This window comes from Saccopteryx leptura, chromosome 5 (assembly GCF_036850995.1).
Source record: "Saccopteryx leptura isolate mSacLep1 chromosome 5, mSacLep1_pri_phased_curated, whole genome shotgun sequence".
In the NCBI taxonomy this organism is placed as follows: domain Eukaryota; kingdom Metazoa; phylum Chordata; class Mammalia; order Chiroptera; family Emballonuridae; genus Saccopteryx; species Saccopteryx leptura.
Genome location: NC_089507.1, coordinates 90,908,688 through 90,931,454, shown reverse-complemented (window position 1 = coordinate 90,931,454; position 22,767 = coordinate 90,908,688). Strand labels below are relative to the sequence as shown.

Below are 22,767 nucleotides of genomic sequence, written 5' to 3'. Positions count from 1 at the left end.
AGACGAGTGGACAAAAAAGATGTGGTACATACACACAATGAAACACCACTTAGCCCAGTGGTTCTCAAAGTGTGCGCCAGGGTGCACTGGTGCACCCTAGAAGATTTCCAGGTGTGCCCTATGGTATTCCAGAGAAATATGTGCCTGTTGGGGACCAAAAACCCAATAGGGTTTTTGGAATTTAGATTTTTGGAGACAGAGGTGTAGGGAATTGGCTGTAAACTGACAGTCTGCCCAACCCCCCACCTCACTTGCCTGATTAGGTTGCAAAAGGCTGTTAAGCTGTGGTGCTGGATTGTTTACACTACCCCCCATGTTCCCCGGAAAGACTGGAGGCAAGTTTCTTCTATCCTTTGTTTGGTGTAAAGTTAAGATTTGCCAATGGCCTCACTTTGCCTTATAAATAAAGCAAGATGTGGATTTTGGGTGTGCTTTTTTCTTGCCAGCAGCAATTACAAGGCCCTCCCGACCCTATATTTTCTTAATTCCACACTGTTCCCACTTGGGACCTGGAATTACTAGCTGCACTGGTTTGCGGCATGTGCCCAGATATAAAAATAAATATAGTTACTCTATTATACCATTTCATTATGGAAATACCGCTCTTTTTGTTAACACATCATTATTATATTTATTATGAACACATTATTGTATTATTTTTAGATAAATACACTGAAATAAAATAGATAGATTTCTAAAAAAGAAGCTGTAAGGTATTTTTGCCCACCGAGGAAGAAGGAAGGGTGTAGCCACAAAATGTAGAATAGCAAAAACTTTATTTAGTACAGCACATCCCGCCTGATGAGGTTCTCTGATCCAGGGGACAGGAGCCAGAGAAGTTGCATGGAGGAAACCACGTGGGGGAAATTTAAAGGGATCGTTTAGGGTGGTCGAGGTAATATGTGGCGAAATTTCACTGGCTGACAGATGGTCGCTCTTTTTCAAAGGACTCCTGGGAAGTTTCTTTTGGCGTGCATGGGTGTGGGTGGTTCCAGCTGAAGTTTCTGGGTCTGGTTCCTCACGTGACCTTCCCCCATTGCCCACCGACCTTACATTCTGACCTTTTATGTTAGATAGAGGTGCTGCTATTCATCTGGCTACTTCCTGCTGGTTAGGGGTGCCGTGGAGAGGGGAGGTCAGAAAGTGGTGGCTTTGAGGGGAGTCGCGTATATGGGTGTAGGAACATCTGTTTGACCGTGACTCGAGAAACTTCATGGATGCGGTCCTGTAAGAATTAAAAAAATAGGAGCAAATATGAGTAATATGCTGATAATTAGAAGAGGCCCCTAGGATAGAGGCAGTCCAGGTGAGAATGGGTGGCTGCCATCAGGGGTTTAGCGGGTTGTAGGAGGAGAGATTCTTGCTCAGTTTCTCTTGCAGACGGTTGAGGACATTGATGCTTTCTTCCATTGGGCCAGTCTCATTGAACAGCATTGCTCCCTGCTTTAGCTCACTCTGGATGCAGGTTCCCGGTGGGAGGGACAGGAGCAACAGGAGGGTCTGCAGGGCCCAACCTTTTGGTGAGCCAGAGACGGGTAGGGCCCAGTGGTTCTGACTGCCAGCAGTCCTGCATGAGGGCAAGCTTGAGGTGAGAGACATGGTTAGAAATGAGGGTAGTATTGATTATGGGGAAAGCCCTTGGTAGTGAGGAATGGTTAGGAGTAAGTGAGAAGATGTTGTCAGCTGGATAGTGGCTCTGAGACTTTGTAGAATGTCTCGACCCAGGAGGGATACAGGGCACGATGGCATAACTAAGAACGAATGCGAAAAGGGGATTCCGTCTGAACTGCATGTCAGGGGTGGTGTGCAAAGAGGAAAAGAAGGGGTCCCATCCATTCCCATAACTGACACCTGTGGGAACTAGAGGTCCAGAATGTGATGGCAAAACAGAGAAGGTAGCCCCCGTGTCCACAAGAAATGAGATGGACTTACCCTCTACCTGCAGCATTATCCGGGGGTTGGCAAGAGTGATGGGGGTCTTCGAGTCTGGGCCGTGTCAGTCGTCCATGAGACCAAGAAGTTCAAGCAGTGGGCCCGCCTGGCTGGCTTGGCCTCTCATTTGGGTGGCTCATCCTCTGTGTGGAGGCGCTGAGAAAGGGCCTGTTACCCAAAAGGGGCAATCGGTCTGCCAGTGATTGGGCTGCTTGCAGTCAGGGCAAGGCTCAGGGGGCAGCCGCGGGCAGGGGCACTGTTGGGACCAGTAGCTCTCCTTCCCGCATTTAAAGCAAACTCCTGGTGGGGTTCCTCTTTGTGGCCTGGACTTGGGTTGGGCGCCTCTTGTGCCTTGCCCCTGTTGCTCTGCTGGCCTCAGGGCTGCCACAAGAATGTGGATTTGGAGCGTTACCTTCTGCTGCATGCGGGCCTGGTTAGTAGCCTCGGCCTTTTTCTACTAGCCGTGACCATTAAAAACTTTAATATATATATATTTGTATTTTTCCGAAGCTGGAAACGGGGAGGCAGACAGACTCCCGCATGCGCCCAACTGGGATCCACCCGGCATGCCCACCAGGGGGCGATGCTCTCTCCATCTTGGGGCGTCACTCTGTTGCAATCAGAGCCATTCTAGTGCCTGAGGCAGAGGCCACAGAGCCATCCTCAGTGCCTGGGCAAACTTTGCTCCAGTGGAGCCTTGGCTGCGGGAGGGGAAGAGAGAGACAGAGAGGAAGGAGAGGGGGAGGGGTGGAGAAACAGATGGGTGCTTCTCCTGTGTGCCCTGGCCGGGAATCGAACCCGGGACTCCTGCATGCCAGGCCGACACTCTACCACTGAGCCAACCAGCCAGGGCCGACCATTAAAAACTTTAAATGCCATGTTCACAGGTCTCAGATATGGGTTTGGGGGTGAGAATAAGAGGAGGGGGGCTCCTGGGGAGCCCGGCAACCAGATACGGCCAGAAATGCTGGAGCCAGAGGCAGGACAGAGTCAGGCCTTCCTGCAAGAAGACCGAGGTTGGGCCATGGGGTCAGGAGCCCTGCAAATCGCTGTGATGGCCAATGGCCGAGCAGAGGGTGGGCTGATGGAGGAGGAGCTTAAGAACACAGTGGAGAAGGGAGGGGCCCCTGGCCAGCAGGGGAGGAGAAAGAGGGACTGGTATTTGCAGGTGAATGAGAAACAGGATTCCGGGAAGGGAGGAATCCAATAGGACGGAGGGAGCTATGCAGGAGGGGAAGAGAGTTGGAGGTCGGCTAAGGAGGAAAGATCAGGAGTGGAGGTCTCTCTGGCCAAAAAGGGCCTGTGCCGTGTAGTAGGCAGCACAGAGATTAGGATGGGAGTGCAAATACTAGAAGCCTTGAATGTAAGGGATCTCCAACCAGTTCCCAGTTCTTTTGGCGATAGTTAAATTGGTGAGGATGTTAAAATTGAAAGTCCCTTCAGATGGTCACCTGGTTCAGTTATCCAGTGGGTTCTGTGGCCTGGCCACAGCAGAGAAGAAGAACAGTTTCTTCTTCTTTAGGGAGGGAGAGATTCTGGATAAGGCAACTTCAGGAGTGTTTTTGAGTCAGGTTTAGATTCTTGTGCCTTCCATGGCCACCCTTAGTTCTCGGAGTGGTCAGAGATGAGAATTGGTGTCCCACAACTCAAGCTCTGGCCACTGGATGGTTAGGTAGAGTGGAAGTGACCGGGACATCTCCACAGGCACACACACACTTGGAACGAAAAGAGGTCCCTGATGCAGCTGCAATTACGGACAGGGTGTCTTGGCGGAAAGAACTGAGTGGAGGCTGGAGGCAGGGGACTTACTGCACTGTGTGCTGAAGTGGGTGGGAAGTCGGAGATCCTGGTTCTTCTTCGGAAGGGAAGAGGGGGAGAGTAGCAGCCCCAGCGGGCTTCAACTCCTCCCGGGTTTTGGCACCAAATGTAAGGTATTTTTCCCCACCGAGGAAGAAGGAAGGGCGTAGCCACGAAGTGTGGAATAGCAAAAGCTTTATTTAGTACAGTGCATCCTGCCCGGTGAGGGTCTCTGGTCTGGGGGACGGGCCAGAGAAGTCGCATGGAGGAAACCATGTGGGGGAAATTCAAAGGGATCATTTAGGGCGGTCGAGGTAATATGACATGGCGAATTTCACTGGCTGACAGACAGTTGCTATTTTCTAAAGGACCCTGGGAAGTTTCTTTTGGCACGCATGGGTGTGAGCCATTCCATCTGAAGTTCCTGGGTCTGGTTCCTCACGTGACCTTCCCCCATTGCCCACCGACCTTACAGAAGCATGATATTGAAGAATCCGATTCTGGAAGTGAGCAAAAGTTAAGTGTAAATAAAATAGGACTTGAAGGTTGATGGGTAGAATTTAATTTATAGCATTTTCTATCACTTAACACTGAACAATACGACTGGATTAGAGACCCATTCATGGGAGATTCAAGTGATTTTGGTTTACATTAACAGAAGAAGAAGAACTGGCAGCTGTGTCCACTAATAGTGGATTGATGATTAAACATAAGGAATTGTCTCTTGAAGCCTTTTGGATTTCTATAAAAGAAGAATATGTGGCAATATCTAAAAAAGCTTTGAACATTTTACTACAGTTTTCAACATCCTATTTATGTGAATTAGGATTTTCTACCCTCAACACAATTAAGAGTAAAAAGAGAGGAATTCTTCATTGTATTGACAAGGAAATGAGAGTTTGCCTTTCAAATATATGCCCAAACATTGAAGAAATCGCTAGGACACATCAGGCTCATGTTTCTCATAAACACAAGAATGAAAAAACATATTTACTCCGGGACCTGCCAAATTCACTAAATCTTACTAAGAATGTATCTATATATATAAAAAGATAACTTTTTGTCATTTTTAAATTTTTAACCCTTTTTTACAAATTCTAAAAAGCATAACTCAAAAAATGTAACAAAAGTTTTTAATGTGAGAATAAATTTAATTTTGTCGTATTTATTTTGTTTAATTACCATAAAAGCACGCTTGAACTTTATATATTTTTCTTTAATATTTGACTTAATTATTATAACATATTTCTCAGAAATTTGTATATAGTGCGCCTATGATTATTTGTAGGATTTTAAATGTGCCCTGACTTCAAAAAGTTTGAGAACCACTGACTTAGCCACAAAGAAGAATGAAATCCTGCTGTTTGTGACAATATGGCTGGGTTTAGAGGGTATCACGCTAAGCAAAATAAGCCAGATAGATAAAGACACACCACACGATCTCACCTAAATGTGGAATCTAAAAAATGAACAAACAAAACAGAAACAAACCCATAAATACAGCAAACAAATTGACGGTTGCCAGGTGGAAGGGGGTTGGAGGAGTTGATGAAAACAGTGAAAGGGATATAAGAAGTAAATAATTCTAGTTATTATAGTAGTCATGGGGCCCTGGCCGGTTTGCTCAGTGGATAGAGCGAAGGCTCAGTGTGCGGACATCTGGGTTCAATCCTAAGTCAGAGCACACACAAGAAGTGACCATCTGCTTCTCTTCCCCTGCCTCCCCCCTTCTCTCTGTCTTCCCCTCTTGCAGCCATTGGCCTTACTGTTTTGAGCATTGGCCCTGGGAGCTGAGAATAGCTTGGTTGGTCTGAGCGTGGGCCTCAGGAGATTAGGATAGCTCCTGAGGTTGCTATTCCAACATTGGCCCCAGACAGGGAGGGTTGGGAGTGGGGAGTGGGGTTGCTGGGTGGATCTGGGTCAGGGTGCATGCAGCAGTCTATCTCCCCGCCTCTCACTTAAAAAAAAAAAGTTATGGGGATGCAAAGCACCACTCAGGAAATACAGTCAACAGTATTGCACCAACTGTGTATGGTGTCAGATGGGTACCACAAATGTTTAATCTCTATGCTGCACACCCGAAATCAATGATATTGTATGCCATCTATAATTAGAAGATAAATGAACTACTTAAAGAAATTAAAGTAAAAGTAGCAAAGACCCATATATAGTAATGCTGCCAGGGATTCTCCTATCACTTGGCTCCATTATGAAATCTAAAGAAATCAGTGCTCATATAGGGCTTAAGAAATGAACATATGCAGTAATGAAATTTTGCTTCTCTGTGCTGATCACAATTATGATAATGATTTGGGTTGTTCCCATAATGATTGTCTTAGTCCGTTTGAATTACTTTGGCAAATTGCCATAGACCAGTTGGCTTATACACAATAGAAATTTCTCATAGTTCTGAAGACTGCAATGTTCAAGATCAGGTGTCTGCAGATTTGGTGTCTAGTGAGGGTGTCCTCGGTGGCTTGTAGATGACTGTTTTTTCCTTGTGTCCTCAAATTGTGAAGGGGTTAGAGCACTTTGTTTGTTGTTGTTTCTTACCATTTTTATTTTATGTATTTTTTATTTTTTACTTTAAATATGTTTTTATTTTTTATTTTATTTATTTATTTTTTTAAAGATTTTATTTATTCATTATAGAGAGGGGGGAGAGAGAGAGAGAGAGAGAAGGGGGGGGAGGAGCAGGAAGCATCAACTCCCATATGTGCCTTGACCAGGCAAGCCTAGGGTTTTGAACCGGCAACCTCAGCGTTTCCAGGTTGACGCTTTATCCACTGCGCCACCACAAGTCAGGCATTTTTTTATTTTTTAATTGCAGTTGACATAAAACATTACACCAGTTTCAGGTGTACAACTCAGTGACCAGATACTATATAACTCACTAGATGATCATCTCCATAAATCTCATTCCCATCTGACACCAGACACAGCTACCACAATACAATTATACTCCCAATTCTGCACTCTCCATCCCTGCAGCTGTTCTGCAATTACCAATTTGTACCTCTCTTTTCCCCTATTCTCCCACCTCCCATCCCTGTCTGGCCACTGCTAAAATACTCTATGTATCTGTGAGTCTGTCTCTGTTCTGCTTCCTCATTTATTAATTTATGTATTTTTAAAGTTCAATTATTGATAGATTTGTGTTTATTGTCATTTTATTAAGATTTTTTTATCTTTTTTTTCTTAAAGAAGACACTTTAACATTTCATGTGATACTGGTTTGGTGATGATGAACTACGTTAGCTTTTTCTTGTCTACGAAGCTCTTTATTAGCTGTGCAGGGGCCTGCCTCATAGAGCAGGACTGACTTCAGCAGGGTTCAGTATGTTCCCTGAGTCCACCCCTTGAGTGTGTTGCTTGTAGAGATGGTTGGGTATTGCTTTGATGTGGTCTGAAGCTATCCACCAGGACAGCTCTTGGTCCTCCTGGGAAGTGCATGCAAGGTCATCTGCTACTTGTGTTCCACCCAGGGCCACTCACCATGAGCTACAAAGCAATCTGCAGATGGCTGCTACTTGTGCTGGGCTTGGAGATATTTAGGAGAGGCCAACCTGCAAACCAAGGCTGGCTACTGCTAATGCTGGGCCTGGGGCCACTTAGTGAGAGGAGTGGGGCATAGTGAGGCCAGATGCTGCTTGTTTGAGAGATTTTACAAATGTCTTAAGTATGAGCCAAGACAGACCGTTAATATGGAAAAGCCATTAGAAACAGCTTGGTTGGGACTGTAAATTGGGTTGGGTGGGGTCTCAGGGAATCACCAGGGCCAGGAGAACAGTGAGAGCCAGGTTGATGGAGATCATATATGGTACCTACCTGCCAGCTTCATTGGAAGTAGGGCTCAGCAAAGAAACAGTGGCTTTTGCCAGCAGTTCTGTCTGTGAGAAAGCTGTCTCACCAGCTTTTGCCTGATGCCAGACAACTCAGTTCCCGTCTATCTGTGGTCCCTTTCAAGCTGCTGCCCTAGTCCTGGATCTCAGAGTGAGTGAGTCTGACCGAGTAGGTCTGTATGCCGGCCCTTTAAGAGGAATGCCAGGACTCCAGCAGCCTCATTTTAACCACCACATATGGGTGTGGGACCAGCCCATTCTGTGTCTCTGCCCCTCCTACCAGCCTTGACGTGGCTTCTTTATATCCTTAGTTGTAGGACTTCTGTTCAGCTAGATTTCAGGTGGTTCTGAATGATGGTTTTGCTGTTATTTAGTTGTAATTTTGATGTGGTTGTGGGAGGAGGTGAGTACTACATTCATTAAATGTCCTTTTGGTGAAGCTTTCTCTGTCCACCCTGTCTCAGCATCACTCCTTCTCTGATCTTTCTTTACAGCTTTTGCTCTATGTATTTCTTTCCCTCTTTGATATGTGGCCCTGTTTAACTTACATTACTTACTTAACTTATCTTGGTGGGTTTTTCCCCCCTGTCTCTCCCGTTAGTCCATTGGTTCTCAAACTTGAACTTGCATCTGAATGCCCTAGTGCAGGGGTCCCCAAACTTTTTACACAGGGGGCCAGTTCACTGTCCCTCAGACCGTTGGAGGTCCGCCACATACAGTGCTCCTCTTATTGACCACCGATGAAAGAGGTGCCCCTTCCGGAAGTGCGGCGGGCCGGATAAATGGCCTAAGGGGGCCGCAGTTTGGGGACGCCAGCTAGTGGGTTATAAAACTCAGATTGTTGGGTCCTTGCCCAGTTTCTGCCCTAGTCGACCTAGGGCAAGACCTAGGAATTTGCATTTCTCTCAGTTCCCAGGAGATGCTGAAGATGACAGTCAAGGGCTGCACTTTGACTTTGCATTCCTAGTGACTAGGAATGATGACTAGAAAAGCTCCACGAGGACACCGAGTTTATCGCTTCTGTTTCATCAGCACCTGGAAGAATGTAGACATGTATATATTTAGAAAATATTTTTTAAATAATGAATATAATTTTTAAAAAATACAAGCTACAAGTAATATCAAATGCAAATACCCTATTAAAAGAATGCTGACACCTATTTTATAAAGATATAACTTGTTGCAAAGAGCTATGTTTTTGCTCCATTGGAAGAAGACATGGAGGCTGTGTAATTTGTTTTTAGGAAAATAACTCTAGTTAAATATAGTTTGCCTACCATTTAATTCACCTCCTTAAAATGTACAATTCAGTGGTTTTTACTATATTTAGAGTTGTGCAATAATCACCACAATCAATTTTAGAGCATATTAGTCACCTCCTAAAAGAACCCATTGGCAGTGACTCTTAATCCCCCTCTGTCCCAGTCTCCCCGCCGGAAACAACCACTAATCTCTTTCCTATCTCTATAGATTTGCCTAGTTTGGAAAACTTATATGAATGGAATTACAAAATATGGTCTTTGTGACTGACTTCTTTCACTTCGCATAATGTTTTTGAAGTTCATCCATGTTGTGGCATGTATCAATACTTCATTCCTTCTTATTGCCATATACTATTCCATTGTGTGGATAGATCATACAGTTTTGTTTGTTTTTTACTTATCTAATTATCTATTGATGGATATGTTTTAGCTGAACAAAAAAACCAAAATTACATAGGCCTCAAAGGATCTGAATAGACATTTCTAAAAAGAAAAAATACAAATAACAAATAAGCACACTAATAGATGTTCAACACCATTAGTCAACAGAGAAATGCAAATCAAAACCACAATGAGATACCACTACACATCCAATAGAATAACTATACTCAAAAAGACAGACAATAAATAGTAAGTGCGACTGAAGATAAGAATTGTCCTTCCAAGCTGGCTGGCTCAGTGGTACAGCATCAGCCGGCGTGTGGATGTCCTGGATTCAATTCCCAGTCAGGACACAAAGGAGAAGCATGTATCTGCTTCTCCACCCCTCCCCCTCTTGCTTGTGTGTGTGTGTGTGTGTGTGTGTGTGTGTGTGTGTGTCTGTCTGTCTGTCTCTTCCTCTCCTGCAGCCATGGCTCGGTTGGAGTGAGTTGGCCCCAGCTGCCTCAGGTGCTAAGAGCTCAGTTGCTGAGTAACAGAGCAGATACCCCAGATGGGCAGAGCATTACCCCCTATTGGGCTTGCTGGATGGATCCCAGTAAGAAAATTTGGGAGAACAACAATTACATTCCACCTATTTTTTTGTGGAATAACTACAAATACTAGAGAGAGAAAGAGAGGGAGAAGTGTTTCATTTTTTTTTCATTATGCATTTCATAATACCTGCAAACACCGCTGCCAAATGTGTTCCAGGAGGCCACTCAGATGCTTCCTTCTCAGAGTCCTTTCTTACATACCTGTCTGAAGAGGGATTACCATTCCCTGCTTCTTTCTAGTCTTACCCTCTTTTGTATTTCTACAGTGTTCTTTTCACCCTCTGATAGAATTTTTATTGGTTGTCTCCCATAGTGGACTGTAAGCTCAGTGAATGTAGGGACCCTATTTTGTTCACTTCGGGTATTATTATAGTAGAGCCTTGTAAATACAGTTTGAATGACTGACCGAATGAATGAGTAAAAAATGGGCTCTGTAGTTGACTAATTACTAGTTATGGAAACTTGGGCAAGTTATTTTACTTTTTTCAGGTTTAACATCTTCATCTGCAACATCTCAATAGTAAGAGTTTCTGTACCCTGAGGTGTCTATTAGGATTAAATTAATTGTGAATATAAAGCATTATACACTGCCAGGTACTCCAAAGAAAAACCAGCTGTTTTAATCTTTTTCTTTGCTTTTGGTTGTTGCATAGAGTAATGACTACATGCATGCAAGGAATTTTACCTTTTAAAAGATTCAAGTGAACAAGAATTCTTTTGTCTTCTTTTTTCAGGGGATGCAGAGAGCAACTAATGTCACCTATCAAGCTCATCATGTCAGCAGGAACAAGAGAGGTCAAGTGGTGGGGACCAGAGGTGGCTTTCGTGGTTGCACAGTTTGGCTAACAGGTACAGTCAAAAAGAGGTCAACCAGTTTATTTCAGAAACAGTATTATAAAGAGCCTTGAACTGTAGGTCAGCATATTTAAATTTTGAGCTTCAGTCTTGTAACTGGAGTGTCATAACATATAACTGACAGAGTTGCTTAATAACGTATTTCCTTTTGGTAATTGCTATTGTTCTTTATAGAATTGCTGTTGAAAGAAAGGGATGCATCCTAAAACTACCTTCTAGTTGATAACTACTTTACATTCCTTAGACTTCTGCGTGAAAGGCCTGGATTCTGCCTTTAAGCAGCTATAATTGTGAAACCATATGAAGAGAAAGTGAGCAATAGAGATACTCTGTTCCTGTCATTCGGCTTTTGTCTCTGATTGGTTCTTATGTTGGTTTTTTCTTTCCTTTTTAAAAAAATGTTTACTTATTGATTTCACTGAAAGAGTAAAGGGAGAGGGAGAGAGAGGGACAGACAGACAGACAGACAGACAGACAGACAGAACATGTAGCCGTTCCTGCATTTGCCCTGACCGGGGGTCAAACCAGCAACCTCTGGGCTTCAGGATGACGCTCAAACCAGCTGAGCCATCTGCCAGGGCAAGCGATTTCTTTTTCTTTTTTAAATTTGCTTATTGATTTCACTGAAAGAGGAAGAGAGAGAGAGAGAGAGAGAGAGAGAGAGAGAGAGAGAGAGAATTGTGTTGGTTTTCCCAGAGTTTTTGGGCTTAGTCATAGCGGGCTGGGGACAGGGTAAATTCATGCAGATTTTTAAGGTAGATTTAAAAATGATGGATACTTTTACTCCTGGAAATATTCAATAAATGTGTATTTAAAATTTAGATACATATTACCAGATTTCCTACTTAAATTTTATACCTTTTTACTCTCCCACCAATAGTGTGGGAAGAGGATTCACTTTCTGTTGTCTCTGACAACATTAGGTACTACCAGCCCTTACAATTTTTGCTGGATGTTAAAAGCATTTCCATTTTGGTTTCAATATTAGACAGCTCTCTTGGTTTTTGTATGAAAGAAGATAGCACTCTCACATCTTCCCATCTCCTCATTCTGCAGACCAGATGGTTATTAAATTGCTCCTTTTCCATTATCCAGGTTTGTAATACTTAACATACTGTTCTCAGATCTTAAATTTCTATAGTCATTAGTATTTGACTTCTATAAGTAAATTGATTCAAAACTTACCTCACCATCAGTTCTTTTATTAGGGCATGCCCTCTCATGACCTCTTTCTTGAGTCAAGTTTTAATTTTCTGTGTTTCATTTGTTAAGTTTTGGTAGGATGGTTTTCCGCTGGGTTCTGAATTATTTTTGAGACTGTCTGTTATGACAGCTTGTCTTATAAAATATATATTTGGTTCACACTCTCTTTGTCTGGAATTCTTAAAACATCATTCCATTGTCTTCTAGTATGAAATCTGTGAGGCTAAAATGATCTTTTCCTTTTATTTTTAGGAGCTTTCCTTTTTCATCTTTTTTTTTTTTTTTTTTATTTATTTATTTTTTTTTAATATATAATTTTATTTTTTTAATGGGGTGACATCAATAAATCAGGATACATATATTCAAAGATAACAAGTCCAGGTTATCTTGTCGTTCAATTATGTTGCATACCCACCACCCAAAGTCAGATTGTCCTCTGTCACCTTCTATCTTGTTTTCTTTGTGCCCCTCCCCACCCCCTATCCCTCTCCCATTCCCCCCTCCCCCCCGTAACCACCACACTCTTATAAATGTCTCTTAGTTTCACTATTATGTCCCACCTACGTATGGAATAATACAGTTCCTGGTTTTTTCTGATTTACTTATTTCGCTTCGTATCATGTTATCAAGATCCCACCATTTTGCTGTAAATGTTCCGATGTCATCATTTCTTATGGCTGAGTAGTATTCCATAGTGTATATGTGCCACATCTTCTTTATCCAGTCATCTATTGATGGGCTTTTTGGTTGTTTCCATGTCCTGGCCACTGTGAACAATGCTGCAATAAACATGGGGCTGCATGTGTCTTTACGTATCAATGTTTCTGAGTTTTTGGGATATATACCCAGTAGAGGGATTGCTGGGTCATAAGGTAGTTCTATTTTCAGTTTTTTGAGGAACCACCATACTTTCTTCCATAATGGTTGTACTACTTTACATTCCCACCAACAGTGTATGAGGGTTCCTTTTTCTCCACAGCCTCTCCAACATTTGCTGTTACCTGACTTGCTAATAACAGCTAATCGAACAGGTGTGAGGTGGTATCTCATTGCCGTTTTGATTTGCATTTCTCTAATAGCTAAAGAAGATGAGCATCTTCTCATATATCTGTTGGCCATTTGTATTTCTTCCTGGGAGAAGTGTCTATTCATATCCTCTTCCCATTTTTTTATTGGATTGTTTGTTTGTTTGTTGTTGAGTTTTATGAGTTCTTTGTATATTTTGGATATTAGGCCCTTATCTGAGCTGTCGTTTGAAAAAATCATTTCCCATTTAGTTGGCTTTCTGTTTATTTTGTTATCAGTTTCTCTTGCTGAGCAAAAACTTCTTAGTCTGATGTAGTCCCATTCATTAATTTTTGCCTTCACTTCTCTTGCCATTGGAGTCAAATTCATAAAATGCTCTTTAAAACCCAGGTCCCTGAGTTGAGTACCTATGTCTTCTTCTATGTACTTAATTGTTTCAGGTCTTATGTTTAGATCTTTGATCCATTTTGAGTTAATTTTTGTACAGGGGGAGAGACTGCAGTCCAGTTTCATTCTTTTGCATGTGGCTTTCCAGTTTTCCCAGCACCATTTATTGAAGAGGCTTTCTTTTCTCCATTGTGTGTTGTTGGCCCCTTTATCAAAAATTATTTGACTATATATATGTGGTTTTATTTCTGGACTTTCTATTCTGTTCCATTGGTCTGAGTGTCTATTTTTCTGCCAATACCATGCTGTTTTGATTGTCGTGGCCCTATAATAGAGTTTGAAGTCAGGTATTGAAATGCCCCCAGCTTCATTCTTTTTCTTTAGGATTGCTTTGGCTATTCGGGGTTTTTTATAGTTCCATATAAATCTGATGATTTTTTGCTCTATTTCTTTAAAAAATGTCATTGGAAGTTTGATGGGAATTGCATTAAATTTGTATATTGCTTTGGGTAATATAGCCATCTTGATTATATTTATTCTTCCTAGCCAAGAACAAGGTATATTCTTCCATCTCATTATATCTTTTTCGATTTCCCTTAACAATGGTTTATAGTTTTCATTATATAAGTCCTTTACATTCTTTGTTATGTTTATTCCTAAGTATTTTATTTTTTTTGTTGCAATCGTGAAGGGGATTATTCTTTTGAGTTCCTTCTCAGTTGTTTCATTGTTGGCATATAGAAAGGCTTTGTGGCCCAACATATGGTCAATTCTTGAGAATGATCCATGTACACTGGAGAAAAATGTATACTCAGTCACTTTGGGATGAAATGTCCTGTAGATGTCTATCATATCCAGGTGCTCTAGTGTTTTGTTTAAGGCCACTATGTCTTTGTTGATTCTCTGTTTGGATGACCGATCTAGAGCCGTCAGCGGTGTATTGAGGTCTCCAAGTATGATTGTATTTTTGTCAGTTTTTGTTTTAAGATCAATAAGTAGCTGTCTTATATATTTTGGTGCTCCTTGGTTTGGTGCATATATATTAAGAATTGTTATGTCTTCTTGATTCAGTGTCCCCTTAGCCATTATGAAATGTCCATTTTTGTCTCTGAGTACTTTTCCTGTCTTGTAGTCAGCATTATCCGATATGAGTATTGCTACACCTGCTTTTTTTTGGATGTTATTTGCTTGGAGTATTGTTTTCCAGCCTTTCACTTTGAATTTGTTTTTATCCTTGTTACTTAGATGAGTTTCCTGTAGGCAGCATACAGTTGGATTTTCTTTTTTAATCCATTCTGCTACTCTGTGCCTTTTTATTGGTGAGTTTAATCCGTTTACATTTAGTGTAATTATTGATACTTGTGAGTTCCCTATTGCCATTTTATAGATTGCTTTCTGTTAGTTTTGTGTCTTGTTTGATCCTTCTCTTTTGTTTTTCTATCTTTTGTTTTTATTTGGTTGTATTCCATACATCTTTCCACTGTTGCTATCTTTTTTATCTCATGTGCTTCTGTGGTGGTTTTTTCAATGGTGGTTACCTTTGAATAATGAAAAGGGTCCCTACCCTGTTCATTGTAGCGAACTATTTTGTGAGTACTTTTGCACTCCATCGTCCTTTGCTACTGTTAATCTCCATCTTCTCCCCCTCTTTCTTTTTGTTGTTGTCACAGTTTAAATTTGGTTTTATTGTGTTCTTCTTGGAGCTTTTACTTGTGGCTCTGTTTTTTTTTGTTCTTTGTATCTGATTGGAGAACCCCCTTTAGTAATTCCTGGAGTGGGGGTTTTCTGATGATAAATTCCCTCATCTTTTCTGTATCTGTGAATGTTTTTATTTCTCCTTCATATTTGAAGGATAGCTTTGATGGGTATAGTATTCGTGGCTGAAAGTTCCTCTCTTTCAGGACTTTAAATATTGGGGTCCACTCTCTTCTAGCTTGTAGAGTTTCTGCTGAGAAATCTGATGATAATCTAATGGGCCTTCCTTTATATGTTGTATTCTTCTTTTCCCTGGCTGCCTTGAGAATTTTTTCTTTGCTGTTGGTTTGTGTCAATTTCATTATGATATGCCTTGGAGTAGGTTTGTTGGGGTTAAGAAAACTTGGAGTTCTGTTTGCTTCTTGAACTTGAGGCTTTAGTTCTTTCCACAGGCTTGGGAAGTTCTCATCTATTATTTGTTTGAGTATGTTCTCCATTCCATTTTCTCTCTCTTCTCCCTCTGATATACCTATTATTCTTATGTTATTCTTTTTGATGGAGTCAGATAATTCTTGTAGGGCTATCTCATTTTTTTTAATTTTTGAGTCTCTTTCTTCTTCTCTCTGTTGTGCCTCAAGTTGCTTGTCTTCTATTTCACTAATCCTCTCTTCTATCTGACCTGTTCTATTAGCTAAGCTTGTTACTTCGTTTTTCAGCTCGTGAATTGAGTTTTTCATCTCTGTTTGATTTGTTTTTATAGTTTCAATTTCCTTGGACATATATTCTTTGTGTTCATTGAGTTGTTTTCTGAGCTCCCTAAATTGCCTTTCTGTGTTTTCTTGTATATCTCGGAGGATTTTTAGGATTTCTATCTTGAATTCTCTGTCATTTAGCTCCAAGGTTTCCAATATATTAAATTTTTTCTCCATAGATTTTTCCTCATCTAGCTGTGTTACCTCTCTTTCTTTTGTATCCATGATATTCGATTTTCTCTTCCTTAATGGCATCTGAGGGTGGTTTTGTTGATAGTATTAATGAGATTTAATAAAGAATAAAAAGTTTAAAAAAATAATAAAAAAAAAATCAAAGAGTTGTTTTTTTAAAAAAAATTAATAATGAAATAAAGAAAAATAAAATAAAATAAAAATTAAAAAAAAAAAAAAAAAAAAAAAGGAAATTATTCCCCCCCTCCTTTTTTCCTCTCCTCTCCTCTCTCCTCTTTCTTGAGAAAATCTTGTGGTGGACTGTGAATTATAACAAACAATGCCTGTGATGGAGGGCCTGAATTGGGGAAAAGTAATAAAGGGGCAAAAAAAAAAAAAGAAAGAAAGAAAGAAAAAAGAAAAAAAAGAGCGTATGGACCCACAAAAAGCAAATAAGGAAAAAATTTGGGTCAAGAATAAAATGATTTGCTTTTAGGTGTTGGTTGTCTAAGAGTTATGATGAGAGGATTAAGAGGAAAACGGAAAAATGGGGGGACAAATTAAAAAATTACTATTGTATTTAGTGGAACAAGAACTAGATAATATGGAGAGCCAGGTATGGGAGCACTGCTAGTGAGTTAAAAAGGTGAAGTAAAAACCCCCCAAAATGCCACAAACATAAGTTTGAGTCCCAGATAAGATAATTTGTTTGTTATTGAGGTTTGAATGAGAGGAGATGTAAAGGAGAAAGGAAGAAACTAATATAGAGGGAGAAAAGAAAGAGAGAGAGAGAGAAAAAAAAGAGGGAACCACTAAAAGAAGAAAAAAGAAAGGAGAGAGAGAGAGAGAGAGTTAAGGGTTTTGGAGTGCAACCCTCATAGAGAGAAAGGAAGAGAAGAGAAAAGATAATGGGAGATGTAACACTTATGGGTAGTGTAGTTCAAGGAGAGGAGAGAGTAAGACCGGTAGAGAGTTAATCGGCCAAATTGGAGGAGGAAAAAAAAAGTATCAAGAATGAAGATAAGAGAAACAAACGAACAAATATAATAAAATGGGATAGGTTATAAAGTCTGCAGATTATTCTTGATTTTGAGAGGTTATCTTCTTGCTTTTTCTTTTCTCTCCCTCTTCCTGGTCGGTGACTCTGTACCCCGGGTTTTGCCCCTTTGCCACGCTCAGGTGGAGGTTTGCAGTTGATAAGTCTCTATGGCAATGTCATGTATTGTGCTTTAGTCTCGTTGGCAGTCGAGGCTATTAGCATTTATAGGCTCCGACAGTGAGAGAGTCCGTGTTCCTGGAGCCTTTCTCCTAGTCTTTCCTTCCTCAATTAGTAGCCTGATAATCCAGCTATGGGGTTGCCGCTGCCTCTGCCTGGATAGTAAGAGGCTCAAAGAGCTGGAAACTCCCCACTCTATTTCCACTCAGCACAGGGCTCTGGGTAAGGCTCAGTCAGTCAGAGCTGCCAGCATAATCAGGCGGGCTTTCCGGCCATTCAAAGACCTCTGGCTCTGCCACTCTGTCCGGTAACACAGGTGGGCGCCCACTTCCGGGGCGCTTGGAGGAAACTCTCACTCACTGGCTGCGCGCGCAGACCAGGATATCCGGCCAGCAGTCTCACGCTCTGAGTGAAACCCCCAACCGCAGGGAAAAGTTGCAGCGTTGGAATTGAGTCTCGCTCCGTCCCCGTGCGCGGCTTTTGCAAGGCGCTGGGGCGGCCCGAGATTCCGCTTTGGCCCACACAAAGGCCCCTGACTCTGCCCCTCTGTGCGATAACACGGGTGCGCACTGCCGAGGCACTCGGAGGAATCGCTCACTCCTTATCTGCGCGCGCAAACCAGGATATGAGGCCGGCCGCGATTCCCTCTGAGTGAAACACCCTCCGGCACGGAAAATCTCCACCGTTGGAATTAGTTCTCACTCCCTCCCGTGCGTGGCTTTCCCAGGGCGCTGGGGCTGCCCAGAGACTCTGCCCTCGGCCCACAGAAAGGCCTCTGACCCTGCCTCTCCGTGGGGCAACACGGGCACTCACTTCCGGGGCTTAGGAAGAAATCTCTCGCCCACTAACTGCGCACCGACCAGGAGACCAGGTAAAATGGCCGCGCCGCTTGTCTTTCTTTGTTTGGGTTTGGCGCGAGTGTTAGTTTGAATTGCCCGGGTTGCCACAGGATCAGATTTTCCTTGGCTTGGATCTCCGTGCCACAGCCTGGTTCGGCTGTTTGTGTCGCGGCCTGGATGTATTCACCCCCTTTGCCCGCCTCAGTTTCTATATTCACAGTTACCAGAGAAAGCCGCCCTGTTTAGGTTAGTGAGGAAGGCGGAGCATTTCTTACTCCCTATTTCCTTCGGGGTTTGGTTATATATTTAGCCAATTTTTCACTCAATCATACCTTTGGGTGTATTGCGAAGCATCTGGAAGCTCCAAGTATAGGTTTTTCTGTTTCTGGTTGAAGATCTTGTTGAGTTTTGGGGGAGATTTATCGGTATCGCTTCCTACCCCGCCATTACTCTGACGTCATCTCTCCTTTTTCATCTTGATGCCTGAAGAATTGTTTCTTTTTCTATATGTATTTCTTTTAGAGGTTTTACCTTTCTCATTTGGCCCTTTATCATTCTGCGGTTGATTTTTGTGTGTAGAGTGAGGGAAGGACCCATTTTTTTCTCCTTGCGGATAATCAGTTGCTCCGAGAGCACCTGTGGCCGCGTGTCCTTGGTCTGACCTGTAGCACCAGCTGTCCTCAGGTTTCCTTTTACCTGTGCACCTGTTCCTGGGCTCTCTGACCCGTTCCACTGGAGTACTTGTCAATTCCTCTGTTAATACCACACTGTCTTACTTACTGTGTTTTTATACATCTTGATATCTGGTGGAGTTAAGTCCTTTTACTTTATTCTTCATTAGGAATAAGACTTTTCTTTTTTTTTATCTCTGCATAGTATAAAATTTTTAACAAGTTTAACCAATTTTACCAAAACGCTGTTGGGATTTAGTTTGGGATTATATTATATATAAAGCTCAATTTGGTGGAAAATTGCCTGACCTGGGGTGGCGCAGTGGATAAAGCACTGACCTGGAATGCCGAGGTCGCTGGTCCGAAACCCTGGGCTTGCCTGGTCAAGGCATATATGAGAAGCTACTACTACCTGTTGATGCTTCCTGCTCCTCCCCCTCTTTCTCTCTCTCTCTCTATCTCTGTCTCTCTATCTCTATCTCTTTCCCTCCCTCCCCTCCTTTCCTCTCTAAATCAATAAATAAAATCTTTTAAAAATTTGGTGGAAAATTGATCTTTAGAATATTGGATATTGGGTACTCCTTTTCTTGAACGTGATATAATTCCATTTATTATACCACTAATGATGCATATAAATAGTTTATCAGTTTTTTTTTTTTTTTTGGTACTTGCTTTATGGACCTGTGTTTTGTATTGTTTTCATAAGTGTGTATTAAAAAAGAACATGTTTCTCTGATGTGTGCAATATTCTGTGTGTGTTCATTTGATCAAGCTTTTTAGTTATGTTGTTAAATCTTCTATGGCCTTCATTGATTTTTTTTGATGATGTTGGAAATGGAAGTCAAATTTCTTTCTTTTCTTGCAATTGGGTATCTTTTTTTTTTTTTTTTTTTTTTCATTTTTCTGAAGCTGGAAACGGGGAGAGACAGTCAGACAGACTCCCGCATGCGCCCGACCGGGATCCACTGGCACGCCCACCATGGGGCGACGCTCTGCCCACCAGGGGGCGATGCTCTGCCCATCCTGGGCGTCACCATATTGCGACCAGAGCCACTCTAGCGCCTGAGGCAGAGGCCACAGAGCCATCCCCAGCGCCCAGGCCATCTTTGCTCCAGTGGAGCCTTGGCTACGGGAGGGGAAGAGAGAGACAGAGAGGAAAGCGCGGCGGAGAGGTGGAGAAGCAAATGGGCGCTTCTCCTGTGTGTCCTGGCCGGGAATCGAACCCGGGTCCTCCGCACGCTAGGCCGACGCTCTACCGCTGAGCCAACTGGCCAGGGCCAATTGGGTATCTTGACTGGGATCTGTGTAGTAGGTGGTGTGTATGCCATTCTCCTGGAGCATGGTTTGCTTTTTCTCAGATATTATTTCTGGCAAATTTTCTTCTTTTGTATTTTTACATTGGTTGGTTTAATAGTATCCCAGGACCGCTGAAGCAAATCACTACAAAGTGGGTGGTTTCTTTTTTTGTTTGTTTATTCATTGAGAGGAGGGGAGGCAGAGATAGACTCCCACATGAGCCCTGACTGGGATCCACCTGTCTAGCCCACTAGGGGGTGATGCTCTGCCCATCTGGTCAACTGAGCTTTTCTTAGTGCCTAAAGTGGAGGCCATGAACCATCTTCAGCAGCTGGGGCCAATTTGCTCCAATCTAGCCATGGCTGCAGGAGAGGAAGAAAGAGAGAGAGAAAGTGAGTTGGAGAAGTAGATGGGCGCTTCTCCTGTGTGCCCTGACAGGAAATCAAACCCAGGACATCCATGTGCCAGGCTGATGCTCTACCACTGAGCAAACCAGCCAGGACCAAAGTGGGTGGTTTCAAACAACAGAATTTTATCCTCTCCTTGTTCTGGAGGCTAAAAGTCTGAGGTCAAGGTGTGGACAGGGCTGGCTCCTTCTGAACGTGCTGAGAGAGAACCTGCCCATGCCTCTCCTTGCTTGTAGAGGCTGCTGGCAGTCCTGGGGGTCCTTGGCTGGTAGGTGCATTATTTTAATCTCTGCTGGCTTCACACACCTTCTTCTCTCTTTTGTAGCTGTCTTATAAGGATATAAATTATTGGATTTAGGGTCTATCCTAATCCTGTGTGACTTAATTTTAATTTAGTTATATCCACAAAGACCCTTTTTCCAAATCAGGTTACATTCTGAGGTTCCATGTAGTCTTTAATTTTGGGAGGACCTTATTCAAGCCATATGGTTGGTTTCTTATCATACCTTAGTTTTGGATTGTCTCTTATTTTATCTATTGTCTTTCTGTAACTGCTTTACTTTCTTCACATTTTTGTCCATGTTCATTCACTGTAATCATTTCATTAAAACCTTCTGTGTCAGAGCCCTGGCCTTTTGGCTCAGTGGTAGAGCATCGGCCTGGCGTGCAGGAGTCCTGGGTTCGATTCCCGGCCAGGGCACACAGGAGAAGCACCCATCTGCTTCTCCACCCCTCCCCCTCTCCTTCCTCTCTGTCTCTCTCTTCCCCTCCCACAGCCAAGGCTCCACTGGAGCAAAGTTGGCCCGGGTGCTGAGGATGGCCCCATGGCCTCTGCCTCAGGCGCTAGAATGGCCCTGGTTGCAACAGAGCAATGCCCCAGATGGGCAGAGCATCGCCCCCTGGTGGGCGTGCCCAGTGGATCCCGGTCAGGCGCATGTGGGAGTCTGTCTGCCTCTCCGTTTCCAACTTCAGAAAAATACAAAAAACAAAACAAAAAAACTTTCTGTGTCAGTAATTCAATTTTCAGCAGTGTCGATTCTTGTGTTTTTTTAAAATTAAATGTATACATAAAAAATATAAATACATGAGTGTAAAAGTAGACACTTTTATTGTAATTTAGGTTGTCTTTATTCTATAACAAGTTTAAATTTTCAGGTTTCAGTTTTGCCTTTTATACTTGTTGCTCAACTGGTAGTTAAAAAAAAACTGCAAAAAAACTGAGACTCATCCACAGCCTCTGTCTCTGTTTCAGGATTGCTGCTGTCAAAATACTCAAAACCCAGTGGTATAAAACAACCATTTTAATTTGCTTACCATTTTGTGGGTAAGGAATTCAGAAGGGCTCAGCAGGTGGTTTTCACTTGTGCAGGTGTGGGCTGCACTCATCTGAGGGCTCAGCTGGGCAAGCTGTGGTGACTCGGTTGATGGCGCTTGTCAGCTGGGATTTCAGCTGGCTGGGACAATGACTTGGAATACCTACTTGAGATCTCAGGGTATTTCATAGCTGGCTTCTCCCAATTTAAGCATCTGAAGAGAACTGCATAGTCTTTTCTTTTCTGATTCGACCTTGGAAGTCACACATTGTCATTTTAGTACACTTTTTTTTTTTCATTATGAAATGTAAAGCTCTTTTTTATTGAGGTGTAGTTGACATACAATATGACATTTGTTTCAGGTATGCAATGTGGATTTGACAGAAAGTGATCACCATGAGAAGGCTAGTAACCATCTGTGACTGTACAAAGTTATTGTGATATTTACTGTATTTTCTATGCTGTACTTTACATCTTCATGACTTTTTTATGTCATTGTACCTCTTAATCCCCTTCACCCATCACCCAACCCTCTGGCAACACTCAATTTGTTCTTTACAGCGTGTCTGTAAAGTCATGGTGCACTTTTGACCGGTCACAGGAAAGCAACAAAAGATGATAGAAATGTGAAATCTGCACCAAATAAAAAGAAAACTCTCCCAGTTTCATATCTATTCAGTGCAGTTTGATGTGGGCTCACGCACAAATTTTTTAGGGCTCCTTAGGTAGCTATCCCGTATAGCCTCTACAGACTCCTCACTGACTGATGGCCTACCAGAATGGAGTTTCTCCACCAAACTGCCAGTTTCCTTCAACTGCTTATCCCGCCGAGTAATGTTATTCCTATGTGGTGGCGCTTCGTTATAAACGCGCCGATATTCACATTGCATTTTGGTCATGGATTTGAATTTAGCAAGCCACAGAACACACTGAACTTTCCTCTGTACCGTCCACATCTTGACTGGCATGGCCGTGGGCTGCTTCGCTGTATACACGGTGTTACGTCATCATCTGCGCATGCGCACATGCTGCCACATCATCCTACAGAAACTGGGAGGGTTTTCTTTTATTTGGTGCAGATTTCACATTTCTACCGTCCTTTGCTGCTTTCCTGTGACCGATCGAAAGT

General features: G+C 42.5%; 1 protein-coding gene across 2 annotated transcripts in view; it reads left to right on the top strand.

The window, feature by feature from the left end:
* PAPSS1 (3'-phosphoadenosine 5'-phosphosulfate synthase 1) overlaps positions 1-22,767 on the top strand; it is a 128,741-nt gene that overhangs the window by 12,701 nt on the left and 93,273 nt on the right. For both annotated transcript variants that reach the window (XM_066385519.1, XM_066385518.1), the window contains one exon: positions 10,542-10,656. In XM_066385519.1, coding sequence (XP_066241616.1) covers positions 10,545-10,656 — 112 coding nt within the window. In that variant the 5' untranslated portion in view covers positions 10,542-10,544. The remainder of the gene's footprint in view (positions 1-10,541; positions 10,657-22,767) is intronic.